The 20,312-nt window shown below is 40.3% G+C and overlaps 2 protein-coding genes across 3 annotated transcripts; both read right to left on the reverse strand.

Moving 5' to 3' along the window:
- Window positions 1–430: 430 nt before the first annotated feature.
- Window positions 431–9,164, reverse strand: LOC311485820 (protein NLRC3-like). Of its 2 annotated transcripts, XM_084541459.1 has the most exons (10): window positions 9,006–9,164; window positions 8,797–8,894; window positions 8,596–8,709; window positions 7,513–7,606; window positions 5,845–6,058; window positions 3,855–5,643; window positions 3,591–3,764; window positions 3,156–3,329; window positions 3,000–3,046; window positions 431–2,051 (listed from the first exon to the last, which is right to left on the reverse strand). In XM_084541459.1, the coding sequence occupies exons 2-10, from the start codon at window positions 8,883–8,885 to the stop codon at window positions 1,387–1,389; spliced, it is 3,360 nt and encodes a 1,119-aa protein (XP_084397585.1). In that variant the 5' UTR covers window positions 8,886–8,894; window positions 9,006–9,164; the 3' UTR covers window positions 431–1,386. The 2 variants fall into 2 exon arrangements, with proteins under 2 accessions (XP_084397585.1, XP_084397584.1); XM_084541458.1 differs by having other exon boundaries at window positions 8,797–9,164.
- Window positions 9,165–10,434: 1,270 nt separating this feature from the next.
- On the reverse strand, window positions 10,435–20,234 carry LOC311485822 (protein NLRC3-like). The gene is made up of 9 exons (XM_084541461.1): window positions 18,258–20,234; window positions 17,520–17,627; window positions 16,806–16,893; window positions 16,160–16,373; window positions 14,024–15,803; window positions 13,760–13,933; window positions 13,484–13,657; window positions 13,338–13,384; window positions 10,435–12,293 (listed from the first exon to the last, which is right to left on the reverse strand). The coding sequence occupies exons 1-9, from the start codon at window positions 18,341–18,343 to the stop codon at window positions 11,716–11,718; spliced, it is 3,249 nt and encodes a 1,082-aa protein (XP_084397587.1). The 5' UTR covers window positions 18,344–20,234; the 3' UTR covers window positions 10,435–11,715.
- Between the last annotated feature and the right edge of the window lie 78 nt (window positions 20,235–20,312).

A 20,312-nucleotide genomic window follows, 5' to 3' on the forward strand; every position in this document is an offset into this window, starting at 1 on the left:
GGGTACACCCTGGACAGGTTTCCAGGCTATTACATCCTTTCAATATTTCTAAAACAAACACACATGTTAGTATTATGTGAGAACATGTGAAAGGAGAAACTAAGTAACTGATGGCTACGACAGCAGTGACAGCTCTAAACTGAGTGGAATTAAGCAGCCAGTCACTTGTCATCCTGTCGACGGGTGATTTCTGCAGCTAGGAATGCAGCTGCTTTGTGTTACAGTTTTGTGTGACAAGAAGCTTAAAAGAAAAACATTAAATTGCTGCTGGAGATGACGCATATGCATGTGTGCATGCTCACAGATGCAGAGAGGTGGAGCTCAGAGTGCTTTACATTAGGAAGTAAGAACACAAGACAATAACATTCATTCAGATAAGTCAAATAAGAAGCAGGATTCAGGTTTATTCTGCCTTAAAAATAAACGGAATATCATTTAAAAACTAGTGAATTTAGATTCATGTGTTGTGCACAAAAAGACATTCAAAGATTCAATATGTTTTTTTTTTTATTTGTTTTTTATGGATAAATTGAGTCTTTTTTGTCTTTTTCCTATAAACTAAAAGTCAAATTTTTACACATAAATACATTACATTGCTATTGAGTTTTAATGACATGAAAAATGACTGGAATACATTTAAAATGAGTTAGAAACTACTGTTTTTGTTGACTTCATGAATTAGACAGCCCTGACCTCTACTGGTCTAAACTGTAAATAGCAAAAACTACATCCATATATCTTCCCTGGACAAAATATCATACAGAGTAAAATAAATTAGACGCATATTTAATGACTACTGGAAAAAAGATGTGTTCAGACCATAGACTGTATATAAAGATGGACGGTTGACCTGCTCCTCTGATGTGAAGCCGAAGCAAGTAGAGCTCCCCCTGGTGGCTGGCTGCAGTATATGTCATAAGCTCCACCCCCTTCATGTTAGTGGGCGGGACTTGGGCCAAACTAAAACGCTAAAATACAGTCAAATAATAAGAATGGTTTGTGTCAATTTAGGTAGTTAATATGATGTTGATGCATGCTCCTAAAGTGGTCCAGTAGGAACATGAGAGTTGTAAATGAAAAAACAAGTACAGTGTATAAGCCAACATTTCCTTGTAACTTGTGGAGGTAGAGCAGAACGTAGTATAGATTAAAAACACGAGTGAGTCTAGAGGAAGTGTGGACGGGTCATCGATATCGCGGCTCCATGTGGTTCCACTCTCGGACCGTACTGTTTGGCCAATGCAAGGAAATGGCGACAGTCTATGGTTCAGACTGTCGCCGTGTAAATTTGCAGATACATTTTTAACTTAGCTGGAACAATCAAGCATGGTGCCACAGACAGCTGCACACCAAATATTGCTTTGTTTTTCCCGACATATGATGACTCTAAAGATGCAACCAACGCTCCATGCTCCCATTCCGTCTGGCGTCTGTGTACCAAATTGTAGACGGCATTTGGTTTAGAGGGTATCCGGTACAGGGGCACAGAGAAACCAAGGACCAGAAGGATGTGGACTCAGATAGAACCTCAGGGGTTCGTCCAAACCCAAAGGCAGGGTAGAGGGGTTCGGTGAATGTGGAGTGGAAGGTGTGGAGGTGGATCCGTTTCACGAAGGAAACTCTGGAGGGGAGAGAGTAGAAGGACAGGGTTCCAGCATTCCAGTCCAGATACACTGCTACCCGGTTGGAGTCAGTGGGTGGGGGTGTGTTGATGTCTGATGGTGTGTTATTGTGCCAGGCAGTGAAACCCTGAGGCGAGCAGGACACACACCAGGACTGATCGTTCCATCCAATACAGCAGTCGTCACTGGTTCCCTTCCTTCTGATGCCTTTGTACGTCACTCCTATGCTAACCCTTCCTCTCCACTCTACCTCCCAGTAACAGCGTCCAGTCAGACCTTCAGTGCACAGCAGCTGCTTCCAGCCGTCAAATCTCTCCTGATGTTTGGGGTACGGCAGCTTCTCAATTACCACCTGCACTTCTTTGTTGTTTTCAGAAAGCAAGAGTTTTCTGTCTGCTGTGTTTGAGTCCAGTTCAAGTTCACAGAAATCTGATGGTGGAATCAAGAGAGAAGAAAACACAGATTAGTAAACTCATAAATCTGTTATCTATGTTGGGAAACTTGTAGTTGGTCTGGATGCTCTCCCTTGGGAATAATTATGCCCCAGTAAAGATCAAATCAAATCATTTGGATGGGCTTTATGTGGTGTTGGACAACAAAGTCACCAGCAACTAAATGGCTCTGATTGGTTGGAGGACTGACCAGTTTCTTCTCTGTGGTTGAAACATAGCCTTTATGGAAACCCAAATGGCGTGATAAGAATGAAATGTGGCTACATGATAATTTGAATTGTCCTGAGTGAGTAGTAATTTTTTAATTTTAAGTTGAAAATACCTGAAACTGGCATATCTCTTCAATTTACAGCAGTTAATTGAAATGAAACAACAGCAAGTGGGCAGGAGGATACCTTTGAGATCTGATCTCATTTTGACCACCTCCACATTTGGAAGTGAGAACACACAAATCATCCTGGCCACACTGATGTTCCACCATCTTCCTCAACAATGACCAGGCTCTTTACCGTTATTGCTTGCAGTTTTTCCCTCATTGCTACAAACAGCTCAGCAATGACATCACTCTGTGCATGGATGCTTCCATGGTGCTGTCAGGACCACGTAGTGTCTGTTATATTGTGTGTACCAGCTCATTACCTCCAACAGTTTATGTCATGCCCTCATTTTAAAGCACAAACATAGCAGTGGTGGTCTTGAGTGGTGGTTTGAGACCCAAGTACTGCCAACTGGTGATAGGATCACTCAAGAGGCCAGGCTAAAAAGGGCCTATTGCCGATTTGACAAGACGATCAATTAATTTCAGTACCAGACATTTCTAATCTGCACTAAAAATATGTGAAACAGTCAAACAAATACAGCGGAAACAAATGGTTGAAATGTTAACTGGTCAATTTTCGAATCTTCAAGTGACACTGTAACTTACACTTGTAGAGTGATGATTTCAGTCTGCATTTTCCACAGTGATCGGTTCTGTGGAGGGACAGAGAAAGATAGATGATCACTGACACTAAAACATGCACATGTACAGTATATGATGCACATGAAACACAGTACATAGATACTATATGACTGATTGTACTTGAGAATTTCCAGTTTCCAGTTTGGGTCCTTCAGTCCAGCAGACAGCTGCATTACTTCAGATTCTTCTAGAGCATTGTAGCTCAGATCCAGCTCTCTCAGATAGGAAGGGTTTGAACTCAGAGCAGAGGCCAGAAAATTACAGCCTTCCCCTGTGATCAGACAGCCTGACAACCTGGAAACAATGTAGATTCATACTTAATGATAAAAGTTGCCTCATTAATGGTTAAATTGAGAGGTCCACAAGGTCGTCACAACATCTCACTAATTTTAGAAAACAAAATAAATATTCTGTCTGCAACATAATGGATAGAGAGCCAGTGACCCAGATGAAGTTGTGTTGGTGGTATTTTTGGGTTTGGCACCAAATGCCAAGATGTGTACATCATGTACATATTTAACTGTTTGCATGACAAACTAATCACCAATAACCAACCTGAGAATCTCCAGTCTACACTCTGGACTTTGGAGTCCAGCTGAGAGCAGCTGTACTCCCTCACTGTGCAGGTCATTGTTGCTCATGTCCAGCTCTCTCAGACTTGAGTTCTTGGAGGTTAAAACTGGGGCTAGAACTTCACAGCTTCTCCACGAGAGGTTGCAGTCACTGAGCCTAAAGAAGAAAAAGGTTTGATTATGAAGTGTTTCCTTGTTCTCTGAAGGGAAACATAAATATGATGATGTTATTTATTTGTGCACCTACAGAGACGTTTTGGATGCTTTGACCACTGGGAGCAGCCACTGAAGGAACTCCTTCGAAGCAGAGAATTTCTTCATGTCAAACACGTCCAGATCTTTTTGTGATGACAGTAAGATGAAGCAGAGCGCTGACCACTGAGAAGGAGTGGGTTTGTTTTCAAAAAAACTTCCTGATCTCAGACTCTCTTGGATCTCCTCCTCTAAAGTGTGATCATTCAGTTCATTCAGACAGTGAAACAGATTAATGCTTCTCTCTGGAGAAGGGTTTTCCCTTATCTTCTTCTTGACATACTCCACGAGTACTTCTTTGACCTGTGGTTTACTTGCTGTCTTTTTCAGAAGACCTCGTAGCAGAGTCTGATTAGTGTCCAGTGAAAGGCCCAGGAGGAAGCGAACAAACAAGTCCAGATGTCCATTGGAACTCTGTAAAGAATTGTCCACTGCCCTCTTGTAGAGTTTTTTTAGTTTAGATTCAGCTGGTAATGCCAACCGCCTTCCTCTCAGCATGTCTTCACCAGTGTTGATGATCATCACAGAGACGTAGAGTGCAGCTAGAAACTCTTGAACACTCAGATGGACAAAGGAAAACACCCTCTCCTGGGTCATCCCACATTCTTCTTTGTAGATCTCTGTGAACAGTCCTGAGTAGACTGAGGCAGATGTTATGTCAATGCCACAATCTTTCAGGTCTGTTTCATAGAAGATTAAGTATCCTTTATCCAGCTGCTCAAAAGCCAGTTTTCCCAAAGCGAGAATGGTCTTCTTGGTCTCTCCATTCCAGACTTTATCTGTTTCAGCTTCTTTGTTGTACTTCACATTACTCTGTTTGGTCTGCACCACCAAGAAGTGGATGTACATCTCAGTCAGGGTCTTGGGCAGCTCTGCTTTGTCTTTGGTCTTCAGTGTGTGATCCAGAACTTTAGCAGTGATCCAGCAGAAGACTGGGATGTGGCACATCATCTGGAGGCTTTGTGATGTCCCAATGTGGGAGATGATCCTGCTGGCCTGCTCCTCATCTCTGAATCTCTTCCTGAAGTACTCCTCCTTCTGTGGGTCAGTGAACCCTCTGACCTCTGTCACCATGTCAACATACTCTGGAGGGATCTGATTGGCTGCTGCAGGCCGTGTGGTTATCCAGAGGTGAGCAGAGGGAAGCAGTTTCCCCCTGATGAGGTTTGTCAGCAGCACATCCACTGAGGTGGACTCTGTAACATCAGTCAGGATCTCATTGTTGTGGAAGTCCAGAGGAAGTCGACACTCATCCAGACCGTCAAAGATGAACACAACCTGGAACTCTTCCAAACTGCAGATTCCTGCTTCTTTGGTTTCATTGAAGAAGTGGTGAACAAGTTCCACCAAGCTGAACTTTCTTTCTTTCAGCAAATTGACCTCTCTGAACATGAATGGGAAGATAAACTGTATGTTGTTGTTGGTTTTGTCTTCAGCCCAGTCCAGAGTGAACTTCTGTGTTAGAACTGATTTACCAATGCCAGCCACTCCCTTTGTCACCAGTGTCCTGACTGGCTCATTCCTTCCAGGTAAAGGTTTAAATATATCCTCACATTTGATGGTGGATTCTGATCTTGCATGTTTACCAGAAGCTGCTCCTATCTGGTCCAGGACTTCATGCTGATCACTGACTTCTTTATTCTGACCTTCTGTGATGTAGAGCTCTGTGTAGATCTGTTTGAGAAGTGTTGGGTTCCCTGCTTGGGTAGTTCCTTCAAACAAACACTGAAACTTTTTCTTCAGGTTGGACTTTAATTTACGTTGACAAATTGCAGCACACGTTTCTGAGGAAACAATGCATGAGAAGTTAGTCAGTGGAAGATGAGACTATATAAAAAAAATAAAAATAAATTCATGAATCTGATCCCATATTAACAAATTCGGATCTTGGGCTTATGTAGGTGAATCTGAGACACATACAGTAGATATAATAGATAGATATTGTTTATTTCTAGAGATGGTGCATAATAATTAAAATGTCTTACTGCTCTGCAGAGAGCCAGCCAGCTGATCGTGTTTCTTTCTTCTCAAGAAGTTCAGAGTGATTTTCAGAAATGTATCTCTGTCGCTGTTTCTCTTCTCTTCTTCGCCATCATCTTCCCTGATGTTCACTGAGCCTTCTGGATGTTCTGAATTCAGGATTCCCTTGAACTTCTTCAGCTCTTCCTTCACAAAAGTAATAATGTCTTCCTCAAGCTCCTAGAAGAATACAGCAATAACAGTCAGGTAAACAAAAAAACTTTCCATCTTCACCTCTCTTGGCAACAATAATTTTACTACAAAGCCTAGAGAGTATTATCTGGATTAAAAAAAAACACATTAGACAACTGTGACTCTTTTTTATTATTATTATTTAGACAGAATCCATTTTCTCCATGTGGGCAATGATTTGTCCAATTGATGTGAACAAAAGTTAGTTATGGAGTTCCACAGGGTTCTGTGCATACTACATGCATACTACAAGCAATATTAGTAATACGTTCTTTCTGGCTCGATATACCAGAACTTAGAAACATGCCCAGACAAAACCATTATTCTTGTTATTGCGGGTTAGGTTTTATAAGAGAGATTACTTCAAGAACAAGGACTAACTCACTGGCTATCTTCCCCACGTGAATATGATTATCTCCAATAGCAGATTAGCAAGGGGAGAGCATTGGTCGTTATTAATCAACAGAAAAAAGTGTATAGTATTTACATGCATCAATACATTATCAATGAATTACATGACTAATTGTGCTTGAAAAGTCTCAATGACTCAGGAGTTTGTCTTCCAGCATTTTGGTTACACAATGCAAAACTTCCTTGTTTGGATTCACTGTCATTGCAATTATATTTATTTTTAGACATGATCACAAAGTCTGTGCCGATGGAGGTTACTGGACTTCAGCCAAATACATTCATTCATTCATTCATTCTCTGTAACAACTTGTCACCTACTGCCAATTTAGAATCACCAATGAACCTAACGAGCATGTCTTTGGACGGTGGGAGGAAGCTGGCCTACCCGGAGAGAACCCACGCAGACACAGGGAGAACCTTCTTATAACAATCAAATATGCAATCAAATATTATTAAAATAAAACAGTGTTAAACATGCATGTTTCTTCTACATACCCTACATACCTTATTGTCATCATTGTCTGCACTGGAACCAAAACTATGACATAGCTGAAAACAAAACTAAAACACAGACCACAGGTCTGGTCTGAGTTTTCTGTGAAAATGTTTCCACCGTAAGAGGACAAAGGAGTGGTGACTCATCCATCTCAATGACTAGTTTAGGTTTTTATCGTCATGGATTTGAACCTGGAACCTTCTTTCTGTGAAGCATCAGTGCTAACCACCACACCGCTGTGCCGCCCCAGCCAAATACAATAAACAGTAATTATAAAGGTTGTCTGACAGGCTGGAAAACGTGGGACATCCCAGACAACAGAACATGGATGCTGCTCTTCGGTGTAAGAGGTGAGAATCTTTACAAGGGAAATAGTTTCGAACATGTCCAACAAAACCAACAAAACAAAGTCAAATAGAAATTGTAGCATTTACTTTACTAATTCCCTATACATTTTTGTGACCTATGCTTTACGTCTGAATTGAAAGGGAACAAAGAAATGCAATATTTGTGAAGGAAATAAGGGCATTGATACCTTGAAAATAGAATCCAGATGTGTCTGCTGATGCTGATGCTGATGACTGACCTCTGAGCCCTTCCGGGAAGTTCGGGGGAGTGTATGATCACAACTAAACAGAAAGAGACGTTTCATTGATTCTTTGTTACCTAACCAACTTCAGCTCACATCTCTAGCTCTCTGTTTGATTTGTTACACAAGTATTTTTCAGTTTTCATTCAGACAGCTGAAGTCAGTCACATGAGTTTGCTCCTGGAGAAACTGTCTGGATATATTTCTTAGGAATCAAAACAAACTGGTCAGATTTACAAATGTTTGTCTGATTCATGCAGGGTGCATGTGTATTATGTAGGCGTAAAATGTCTCTTATCTGTAACATTTATTCTTTTAGCCCTTTCCAGTGACACCTGCAGGAATGAATGTGAGTATTTAACTGCAATCACTTTGTTTGTTTAGGCAGTAATCCTTCCTCTTCCTCTAAATAAAGTGTATTCACATTTTAATCTGGAGCTCAAAATATTTATTGAACAAGTCTTAAGTTCTGTTTTGTTCTTAATAATAATAATAGTAATTTTTGGGGAGGGCTAATTCATAGAACCCAAGTTACATTTGTAACTCTCGTTTTTCTGCCTTGAGCCTACACCATACTCCTAGGGAGCCTACTCCATCTCCAGTGCTAATAATAATCATTGCTGGTTGATAAAACATCATACAAAATAATGAGATTCACCTCGTGCTGATTAGTTTAATCATTGGTGAACTTGAACTTTTACTTTTATGCAAAAAAAAAAAAGACCATAGCTTCAACTTTAAGAATGTAACAATAACATTCACTGAGTATAAGAGTTAAGCTAACATTAACGTAAGATAATTACATGACAACCTTTGAGCTAAACCGTCATTGTATCAAACTTTCATCTAAATTGTTAAAAATATCTCTCAAAAGTCTTAAAGTTGAAATAGACTGGTCACTCTTCATGGAAACACGGCTGGATTGAGGTGGGCCTGGACTCTCAAAACATAAACTGAAGCTTAAACAATTAATTGAATCTCTAAGTGTTCATCAGTAAAATAAAACGGTAATAAACTTGAAATACTCACATTTGCTGATCAGAGGGTTCTCCATTCTTGAAATTAATGGGATGACACATAGACTGGTTACTCTTCAGGGAAATATTGGATACAGTTGAGTCCGAGCTCTGGCGGTTCACTTGGCTTCATTGAAAAAGTCAAAGGTTGATTTTAAGGCAGAATTCTGAGCTGGACATCCATTGTTTCCAGTCAACAATCTCTTCATCTTACCTTTTATATCTTGTCTGGTCGTCATTTTGCACACACCAAACAGCTTTAAAGGAAGAACGTCCGTGCCGTATCTCATCAGAAACATTCATGGTGCACACCTTAATAGACATAAACAGAGATTGTTATCACCTCTATCAACAGTATGTCACATACAATCAAACAGGTCAACTGTGTAATTCACATGTAGTTCAGTAGTTCAGGATTCTTACCTGCTAAACTCAAATCCAGGTGAAATGTTTAAAACGCAGCAGAAAAGCATCTTTCTCTGTTTGTTCCAGGCGATTTGTGTGTGCGTGTTTGTAATTTATTTCTCTTACCCTCCTTTGCTACGTACTTGGTAAACCGGTCTGGAAGAATGTGATGTAGATGTGATTGGTCCCTAACTATGAAAGAAGGAAATAATGTGGTGGTTGTGTGTTCGAGAACATTTGCACAAACAAGCAAGATTTCACTAACAAAACCACACCTCAGTGGGTTCAAGGAAGTTTATTTTGACTGGGTAAAGGGGTGGTGGAGAGGGGTCGAGGGGATGGGATGAGAGGGGTTGGAGGTAAAGTAAAGGTAAATTAGGTCATTATATAACTTTGTACAACGTATTTGCATGGTTGGATGGAGGGTTAGTCCCGAGCCGTTGCGACCAAGTGCGCAGCCACTGTGGGCCAACCTGACCTGGCACCAAGCACCCATGTTTTTTGATGATTGTGGGAGGAAACCGGAGTGCCCAGAGGAAACCCAAGCAAACATGGAGAGAACATGGAAACTCCACACAGAAAGGCCCTGAGAATCAAATCCTGTCTGTCCCGGTTATTTGAACTGAGGACTGTGAAGCACCAGCACTAACCACTGCTCCACCTTGTTCAAATAAACTTGCGGAAGTTTATTGAAGCTTGAACATGGGCTAATGTCGACCATAGCCCACGTTAACACCATAAACACCATCAGTCCGACACTTCTAACACTCTTGCTCTGCAAACTGTCAGCTCTACCATAACTGCTGTCTCTGGCATGGTGCATTCACTGACATCAAGGACAAAAAACACGTGCTACAACCACAGCAACAATGTCAACTAATATAACCCAAGAGAACTGACCACAAACACATGCGCTTATCAATACTGTGCACTGCAGATATGTTTAGCCTATATAAATCGGCACCGTCAATAACATTTAATAGTACTTCACAGTGTGCTGTAAGATAAGATAATAGATAAGATAAGCCAATTTAAGATAAGATCTTAAATTGTACAGCATATTTGCATGATTGGATGGAGGGTTAGTCCTGAGCCGCTGCGACCGAGTGCACCGCCACTGGTTTCCTGAGTTCTTGTCTCGCTTTTGTTTTTCATTTCAGATAAGATCTACAATTGGCCCAGTTCACATTAGTTTAAAAAATGCTAATGTCCAGTAGTCATGGTGGTCCATTGGAAGGGACAGCACTCTCTTTAAAAATGCCTTCATCTTTGCTGCGCAGATTTTTCAATTTCAGGATATTTGCCATTATGGTGAAAGTTTTTGCCTTTGACGTTTAGAACCAGTGTCTTTCCCCATGTATCCTAACTACAACACACACCAGACAAAGGCTGATTTAAATATTTATTTCAACAAGATGACAAAGAAAATTATAGATAAACAGTAAACGAACATATGAGTTTTAAGTGAAATAAATTAGGCAAGTATTAAATCTCCAAGAAGTCAGAAGTCAGGTTTAAATTAGTGTGCAAATATGCAGACAAGTATTGAACTCTGCTGAATTCTGTGCTCAGCTTCTTATTGTGTTGTGGACTCGAAAAGTAGACACAAGGGGAGGCAGAAGAAGGAAACTAAAGAACATTATTGAAAACTTACAAAATCTGGAACAAAAAGTGCTGCAGGTTAGGCGGGGTAAAACAAAAAACAAAAGCGAGACAAGAACTCAAGAAACCAGGAATCATGAGAAGACAACCAGAAACACGAGGGTACATCAACAAGCAACTGACTAAACAGAGGAAACTTAATAGACTTAACTCAACAGGGGTAACTCCACAGACAACTTGACAAGGGACAAAGAGAAAGACTGGACTATATAAGCCAAAAGGATAAAAGAGACAGAGGTCAAACAAATGAGGTAGGAACACACACAAAGAAACCAATTATAGAATTGGAGGGAAAACACAGACAGGAAGTGAAGTAGGACAAGAAACCTCAAGGAAGAAGCTTACAAAATAAAAACAGGATAAACAAGAAAAGCCAGATAGGGTTACAAAAACATTCAAAAGTCAGTATCAGGACACTTCTAGAGTTTAAATACAGGCAATGTAGTTGTTAAATAATAGTGCGGGTTTCAGCGACTGGTTCTGGTTTGTTGGTCTTGACCAAACAGTACAATCTGACACCAGTCTGGATTTCAGACAACACATCCACAGTCCTGATTTAAACAACGTAGGGTCACTGTAGAGATACAACCCATACTTAGATTTACAGATTATTATACATGATCTTATTCCATCTGGCTCGTATTACCATAATGACCTGTATAAACCCGCTAGAATGTCCTAAAACCAGGATGTTTCATCCCATGCCTGCCCATGCATTTCACACTAGGTTGGAAAGTTTTATTGACAACTTTTTAATGCCTTTATTATTTACGACTATTTATAAGAGCTTCTTCATTTTGGTGAGCTCTCACCCAGCAAGAAATGGTCTAGTTGGGTTATGAGAAGCAACCATGCTTTTACATCCAGTCCTCTGAAGCTCTGGAGCAGTAAAATGCTATTTTATGCTGAGCTTAGTTTGCTTCATAACACATAACACAACCTGTAGTTGTGTCATTTCTGTGTTGGACCGATTTCTTTGCTCATCCACAAACAGCCAGAGATTGTCTTTATTGTAGGCTTCAAGAACCTGGTGAGAGCTGTTCTACCAAAGGAGTAACCTTCATTACTAAATCAGAGTCAGAGAAACTGAGGACGAGAAGGTTGTGGACTCAGTCCCATCCTCAGTCATTTGTCTGAACCCTACAGCAGGGTAGAGGGGTTCAGTGAATGTAGAGTGGAAGGTGTGGAGGTGGATCCGTCTATTAAGGAGGTTTCTGGAGGAGAGAGAGTAGAAGGACAGGGTTCCAGCATTCCAGTCCAGATACACTGCTACCCGGTTGGAGTCAGTGGGTGGGGGTGCGTTGATATCTGATGGTGTGTTATTGTGCCAGGCAGTGAAACCCTGAGGTGAGCAGGACACACACCAGGACTGATCGTTCCATCCAATACAGCAGTCACTACTGGTTCCCTTCCTTCTGATGCCTTTGTATGTCACTCCTATCCTAACCCTTCCTCTCCACTGTACCTCCCAGTAACAGCGTCCAGTCAGACCTTCAGTGCACAGCAGCTGCTTCCAGCCATCAAATCTCTCTGGATGATCAGGATACGACTGCTTCTCTGTCACCACCTGCACATCTTTGTTGTTTTCAGACAGTAAAAGGTTCCTGTCTGCTGTGTTTGGGTCCAGTTCAAGTTCACAGAAATCTGATGGTGAAAACAGGACAGAAGAAAACTTTGTGAACTCACAAATGTGTTATCTATGTAGCTGATGTGTGATCATTGCTATTAGTTGATCTTCTAATATGGCTCTGGTTCCCATATTTTATATTTCTGCATAAATATGACTCAAAACATCAACATCAGCAGATTATCCCACAAATTGTGGAAGTAGGAACCCAGGGTAACTTCTAAGCAGCTAAAGGCCTCTCTCACATTGGCTAAAGGTTCTGTGTTATGATTTAATGTGTTCATGTTTTGAGATTTGTTCATGTTTCATGTTTTAGAGTTTCCTGTTGTATTTTGTTAAGTTTTTCCTTGTTTCCTGTCTTGCCTTCTTCCTGTCCTGTGATTTCCCACCTGTGTAATTGTCTGCCCCGCCCTGATTGTTTTCACCTGTGTCTCCTCTGCTCTTGAGTATATATAGTCCTGCCTTTCCCTTTGTCCTCTGTTGTCTCAGACTGTTCTTTTTTTCCATGTCTTGTCTTGTCAGGTCTTAGTATAGTTACTGTTTCCATGCCGAGTTATGTCAAGTTTTGGTCCTGTCATGTCCAGGCGTTCTTCTTGTTTTCATTTTCATTTTTGGACTATCCTGCCATTTAGCATCTCTTTGTGTCTCTTTTTATTTGATTAAATTCATTTGTACCAACTCCCATCTCATCCCATCCATGAAACATGGGGGTGGGAATGTCCTCGTTAGGGCCTGTTTTGTTCAATCTGGGCCAGGACAGCTTGTCATTGGTGATGGACCAATGTCTACTTTCAGGCCTTGAGTGAAAATGCGGTGATGGTTCGAGTAATATTCATGCAGAAATGTAGATAATTCTGAATTGTACAAAAACATTTAAGCTGATAGGAACCCAAGGCCAGGTTGAATCAATCAATCACAACAAACATTTTGTGATTGTCATGTTGAAGATGGTACATCAGTGCAGTAGATTATAGAAGTTATCAATCACTTCATTTAACTAACCCTAACCCTAACCCTAACCTATTTCATTTAATACGTGATGCTGGAAAAGTGTAACTTACACTTGAAGAGTGATGGTCTCAGTCTGCATTTTCCACAATGATCAGTACTGCAGAGTGACAGAGGAAGACAAATGGTCACTGACACTAACACATGTACAGTATATTATGGAAATAATCCATCTCTACACTGATATTATTAACTGTACTTGAGAATTTCCAGTTTCCAGTTTGGGTCCTTCAGTCCAGCAGACAGCTGCATCACTTCAGATTCTTCTAGAGGATTGTAGCTCAGATCCAGCTCTTTCAGATGGGAAGGGTTTAAGCTCAGAGCAGAGGCCAGAACATTACAGCCTTCCTCTGTGATCAGACAGCCTGACAACCTGGAGACATGAGCACAATGTAGATTCTTCTTAATAGAGGTGATGGATCATGTACATACATGTTTAATTGTTTAAATGCCAAACTAATCACCAATAACCAACCTGAGAATCTCCAGTCTACACTCTGGACTCTGGAGTCCGACTGAGAGCAGCTGTACTCCGTGGTTGTGCAGGTCATTGTTGCTCATGTCCAGCTCTCTCAGACTTGAGTTCTTGGAGGTTAAAACTGGGGCTAGAACTTCACAGCTTCTCCACGAGAGGTTGCAGTCACTGAGCCTAAAGAAGAAAAAGGTTTGATTATGAAGTATTTCCTTGTTCTCTGAAGGGAAATATAAACATGACGATGTTATTTATTTGTACACCTACAGAGACGTTTTGGATGCTTTGACCACTGGGAGCAGCCACTGGAGAAAGTCCTTTGAAGCAGAGAATTTCTTCATGTCAAACACATCCAGATCTTTTTGTGATGACAGTAAGATGAAGCAGAGCGCTGACCACTGAGAAGAAGTGGGTTTGTTTTCGAAGAAACTTCCTGATCTCAGACTTTTTTGGATCTCCTCCTCTAAAGTGCGGTCATTCAGTTCATTTAGACAGTGAAACAGATTAATGCTTCTCTCTGGAGAGGGATTTTCCCTGATCTTCTTTTTAACATACTGCACGAGCACTTCTTTGACCTGTGGTTTACTTGCTTCCTTATTCAGCAGACCTTGTAGCAGAGTCTGATTAGTGTCCAGTGAAAGGCCCAGGAGGAAGCGGACAAAGAAGTCCAGATGTCCGTTGGTACTCTGTAAAGAATTGTCCACTGCCCTCTGGTAGAGTTTTTTCAGTTGAGATTCAGCTGGTAATGCCAACCGCCTTCCTCTCAGCATGTCTTCACCAGTGTTGATGATCGTCACAAAGACATGGAGTGCAGCCAGAAACTCTTGAAGGCTCTGATGGACGAAGGAAAACACCCTCTCCTGGGTCATCCCACATTCTTCTTTGTAGATCTCTGTGAACAGTCGTGAGTAGACTGAGGCAGATGTTATGTCAATGCCACAATCTTTCAAATCTGTTTCGTAGAAGATTAAGTATCCTTTATCCAGCTGCTCAAAAGCCAGTTTTCCCAAAGCGAGAATGGTCTTCTTGGTCTCTTCGTTCCAGACTTTATCTGTTTGAGCTTCTTTGTTGTTCTTTACATTACTCTGTTTGGTCTGCACCACCAAGAAGTGGATGTACATCTCAGTCAGGGTCTTGGGCAGCTCGGCTTTGTCTTTGGTCTTCAGTGTATGATCCAGAACTTTAGCAGTGATCCAGCAGAAGACTGGGATGTGGCACATCATCTGGAGGCTTTGTGATGTCCCAATGTGGGAGATGATCCTGCTGGCCTGCTCCTCATCTCTGAATCTCTTCCTGAAGTACTCCTCCTTCTGTGGGTCAGTGAACCCTCTGACCTCTGTCACCATGTCAACATACTCTGGAGGGATCTGATTGGCTGCTGCAGGTTGTGTGGTTATCCATAGGTGAGCAGAAGGAAGCAGTTTCCCCCTGATGAGGTTTGTCAGCAGCACATCCACTGAGGTGGACTCTGTAACATCAGTCAGGATCTCAGTGTTGTGAAAGTCTAGAGGAAGTCGACACTCATCCAGACCGTCAAAGATGAACACAACCTGGAACTCTTCCAAAGTGCAGATTCCTGCTTCTTTGGTTTCATTGAAGAAGTGATGAACAAGTTCCACCAAGCTGAACTTTTTTTCTTTCAGCAAATTGAGCTCTCTGAACATGAATGGGAAGATAAATTGTACGTTGTTGTTGGTTTTGTCTTCAGCCCAGTCCAGAGTGAACTTCTGTGTTAGGACTGATTTACCAATGCCAGCCACTCCCTTTGTCACCAGTGTCCTGACTGGCTCATTCCTTCCAGGTAAAGGTTTAAATATATCCTCACATCTGATGGTGGTTTCTGATTTTGCATGTTTGCCTGAGGCTGCTTCTGTCTCCCGGACTTCATGCTGATCACTGACTTCTTTACTCTCTGTGACGTAGAGCTCTGTGTAGATCTGACTGAGAAGTGTTGGGTTCCCTGCTTGGGCAATTCCCTTAAACAAACACTGAAACTTCCGTTTCAGGTTGGACTTTAATTTACGTTGACAAATTGGAACATGAGTTTCTGAGGACAGAAACAATAATATCAGTCAGTGAATGGTGATGCAATACAGTAATTTTTCTGATTTTAGCAGTTAGTGCAGACACTGAGGGTATTGCCATCCAAATCGGATGAAGGCTTGTCTCTTTTTCAAATTATCGTATTTGATTGGACACAACATCAGGTTTATGGTCAGATGTTGGATATTTCTTCAATAGTTTTTTCATCAATTGCGCAGGTAAATGTTCCAGAGTTGTTTGGCATTTGCTAATTGCTGCTGTGAACCTACAATATGCATTCAAAGGAGGTATCAATACAAGTTAAGCAGGTCTGCAAAACAAAATAAAAAGAGATGGTGCATAATAGTTAAATCATCTTACTGCTCTGCAGAGAGTTAGCTAGCTGGTCCTTTTTCTTTCTCCTCAAGAAGTTCAGTGTGATTTTCAGAAATGCATCTCTGTCGCTGCTTCTCTGCTCTTCTTCTCCATCATCTTCTCTCAGGTTCTCTGAGCCTCCTGGAGAGTCTGAAATCAGTAATTTCTTGAGCCTGTTCAGCTCCTGCTTCACAAACGTAACAATGTCCTCCTCCAGCCCCTAGAGAAAATGTCCAACAATATGACTCGATGAGTTTAGAAGGTTTTGCTGATTGACATCATAAATGTCGTAGTTCCAACTTGACACAGCAGATCTTTCTAAACTGAATGCAAATGTTTTGGCCTCCCCTAGCAGTAAAAGCACTTACCAGGCAAATATCAAAATCAATTACACATATACATTTTCTGCTATGACAAGTCAATTCATTTTTCTCTTTCTGTTCTGTGGACTTGGCTCACTGTTGCTGCAGAAAAACCTGGACAAGACCTGATATTAGCTTCAGTGGGTTGGTTTTATAAACCTTTAGGAATGAGGACTAACTGGTTGTTCTGGCAAATGCATATCTGTTAAAGACGGCCACATATTATCTTCATATTATCCTGCTCTTCTAAGTAAGAGAGTGAAAATCTGAATAAATAAATACAGTTATACCCTGAAAATGAAATCCAGATGTTTTGGATGCTGATGACCGATTACCTCTGACCTCTTCCGGAAAGTGTGGGGAAGTGTGTGACTAAAACTGAACAGAAAAAAAAGAGATATAGAAAAGAACAAAGATCAACCAGAAATATACACTGTCTGAACTGAATGTTGAATGATTGGATAGCATTTGGGCACAAATATTTGGGTCCGCAAATTCTTGATTAATTACGTTTTTTAGAGGAACGTCTGGGCTCAGCCAGCTTGGTTAGAACATGAGAGGGGGACAACAAGAGAGCTAATGTCCCACTAATGGAAGGCTGTTAAACATGATCAATTTTGTGGCTATGTGATTCCCTGATTTAGAGACTAAGAGCCTAAGATTAAAATCTTAGGGGTACTGAGAAAATGCAGAGAGATGTTGATTAGCTCAGTCAGCATTGTGTGAACTAAATGAATATATTTTTTTTATAGTTTTTATTTATAGTTTTAACGTTAAAAATGAAACAATAACACAAAATGAAAGAACTTAACATTGCTTTTACAGCTGCTCGAAGCTTCAAGTATTTTTGTAATGATCCTTTTATAAGCTCATTTTATTTCCAACAATAGCTACTATACAAATTCACATTCTATGGTTTCTTTACGTGAAAAACTAATGTCACTTAAAGTAAGATCAGATCCTTGATTTCAGCTCAAACTTAAGTTAGTATTCATAATACATACCTTTGCTCATCAGAGTGTTGTTTATTATTGAAATCAACTGGTTCATTTCTTGACCGGTCACTTTTCATGGAGACATTGGTGGGTTCAGGTGGGTCTGGACTCACTTGGCTTCAACACAACAAAAACATTCACATTCCAGGTTATAAACTGAACTTAAGTACATTTCACAATTCAATAAACCTCCAAGTATTCATCGGTAAAGTCACACAAGAACAGACATCTACTTTAAATTCTAACATTTGTTGATCAGAGTAGTTTCCATCCTTGAATGCTATGGGTTCAGTCATAGACCGATCACTCCTGAAGGAAACACCAGGTACAGGGTTCAACACATCATAAACATTTAAATTCCAGGTTATAAAGACAGCAGTTAATGTTGTCTGTCAGGGTTCCTTTTCATCAGGTTTAAAATAATGTACTTCCTGAAAGAAATGACATAACCTAAAGTAAAAATTAGATTCCTGACTTACTTCAAACCTCAGTAAGTATTCATAATTCATACCTTGGCTCAACAGAGTGTCGTTTATTACTGAATGCAATTGGTTCATTTCTTGACTGTCCCTTGTCTCCACCCTTAAATTCAATGTGTTTACTCATAGACCTACCACTCCTCAAACAAACACCAGGTACAGGTGAGTCCAGTCTCTCCTGGTTCACTTGGCTTAAACACATCATATACAGGTTGATTTTAGAGCTGAACTCTGAGCTGAACAATCGTTCAACATTCAACATTTTTACCTATTTTGTCTTTGGCCATCGTTTTGCTCAGACAGAGCAGCCTTTGAGGTAGAAACACCGTCCTCTCTCTCTGCAGAAACATTCATCGTACACACCTCTATGGAGATGAGATTGATCGTTATCACCTCTATCAGAAGTACATCACATACAGCCTAACAGGTCACCATCTAATCTGTATGAATAGTTCAGGATTCTTACCTTTCAAACTCACGTCCAGGTCAACGATTTAAAACACCACAGAAAATCACCTTTCTGTGTTGCTTCCAGACGGTTTGTGTGTCTGATTTGTTTCGCTTATCTTCCTGTGCTATGAACTTAGTAAACTGGTCTAACCAGTGGTAGAACATGAAACACAAAATAGTTCCTTACCGTCAAAGAAGGAAATGTGTGTGATTGAGTGAGCGTTAGTCCAATCAGACATTGGTTGTCAGTTCAAAAAATAACATCCAACCTTCATTTCATCTGTTGTATATTGTCAGCCATTATCAGATTCATACATGTTCAAACTAATGATCCAATGCCATTTAATCATGTAGGCTATGAAACCTGAAAGAAAAGATGAGCAAGGTAAATTGTAAGTATTGTAAATTGTGTTGTCTTTTTCCTCCCTGTCCTTGTTTAATAATTTCACAGTGGTTTCTAAGTTTCTTGCTGTCTTTCATAAATATCAGGGTTGTTGCACATTCTTTTCAACTGTGATATTTCTTTATTAGTAGTTCAGGTTTCAGTCTTTGAACTGGTTCATTTTTTTTTTTGGTCTTGTACAAACACAATCTGCAACACAAACACAGCCACGGTCCTGGTTCTACCAACTGTAAAGATACAATCCATGCTCAGATTATTATAGATTATTATAAAAGCTCTTATTCCATCTGGCTTTTATTACCATAATTACCTTTTGAAACTCGTAACTGTCTTGAGGACGTCCATAGCTGATTTTCATCATTTCACATTATCCCAGTTTAACTAATGGGGTCTACTCGTCTTTTGGTCATGTGCTGCATGTGTTTTCGTCTGGAGATGTGTCATTTCTCTGTTGGACAGCTTTCTTTGCTCATCCATAAACATTCATTCATTCATTCATTCATTCATTTTCTGTAACTGAACGAATGAACCTAGCCAGCATGTCTCTGGACGGTGGGAGGAAGCTGGAGTACCTGGAGAGAACCCACGCAGACACAAGGAGAACACCACCCCATCCAAAAACAGCCATAGACCAAACCTTTGCTTTATTGTCTTTACAAGTTTCATCTCTATTACAGTTCACGTCTTATTAGGGTTGTTGCACATTCTTTTTAAATGCATTCCTTTTTCTTTTTTTTTTAACAAAGGATTTACACAAATAAATTATGGGATTATACCCTCTACCTGACCCATAGTTTGAGAAAGCCAGCAGTGATGTGGAAACAGCACCGTGGACGGAGGGCAGAAACTAACTCCCTCTGGTAGAAACAGACAAAGAAAAGGGTTATTCTGGATTATTCTGGAGAATATTCTGGACTGTATTTGTGTGGGATTGTTGCAATAATCACAAACATTCACTTAAAGGAAGCTGGAAAGCACTTTTGTCCACTCCCACCATGTTCATAAGAGTGTTGAAAACTTGAAAAATATCTTATTTTACACGATAGACTGCCCTATTTAAATATATTATATTCTTTATTTTTAGGTCTACTGTTTAGACCAGGAGATGAGGGAAGTAACAAGTACAACTGTTCCCATGGAAAATTACTAGTTACTTGTATGTCTTAATACAGCTGTGAGAGTGTTATTTTACTGTACATCATTTGCATTATGAACTAAACCAACCAACCAACAATCACAAGTGATTAAATCAAATTAAATTAAACGTCCTGCGGCCCATATGTCCTTCAATGTCTTTGAAAATAACAGGATGTATTAAACATTGATGGTTCCTAAAAAATGCATTATAGTGAGTTTAAACAAAGTCAAACATGTTTTTTCTCATATCTTGATTGTTACTGTGCAGATTTTTCTATTTCATGGTATTTGTCATTATGCTGAAAGTTTTTGCCTTTGAGGTTTCAGCACTCA

The sequence above is a fragment of the Chelon labrosus genome (genome assembly GCF_963514085.1).
Source record: "Chelon labrosus genome assembly, chromosome: 3".
Lineage (NCBI taxonomy): Eukaryota > Metazoa > Chordata > Actinopteri > Mugiliformes > Mugilidae > Chelon > Chelon labrosus.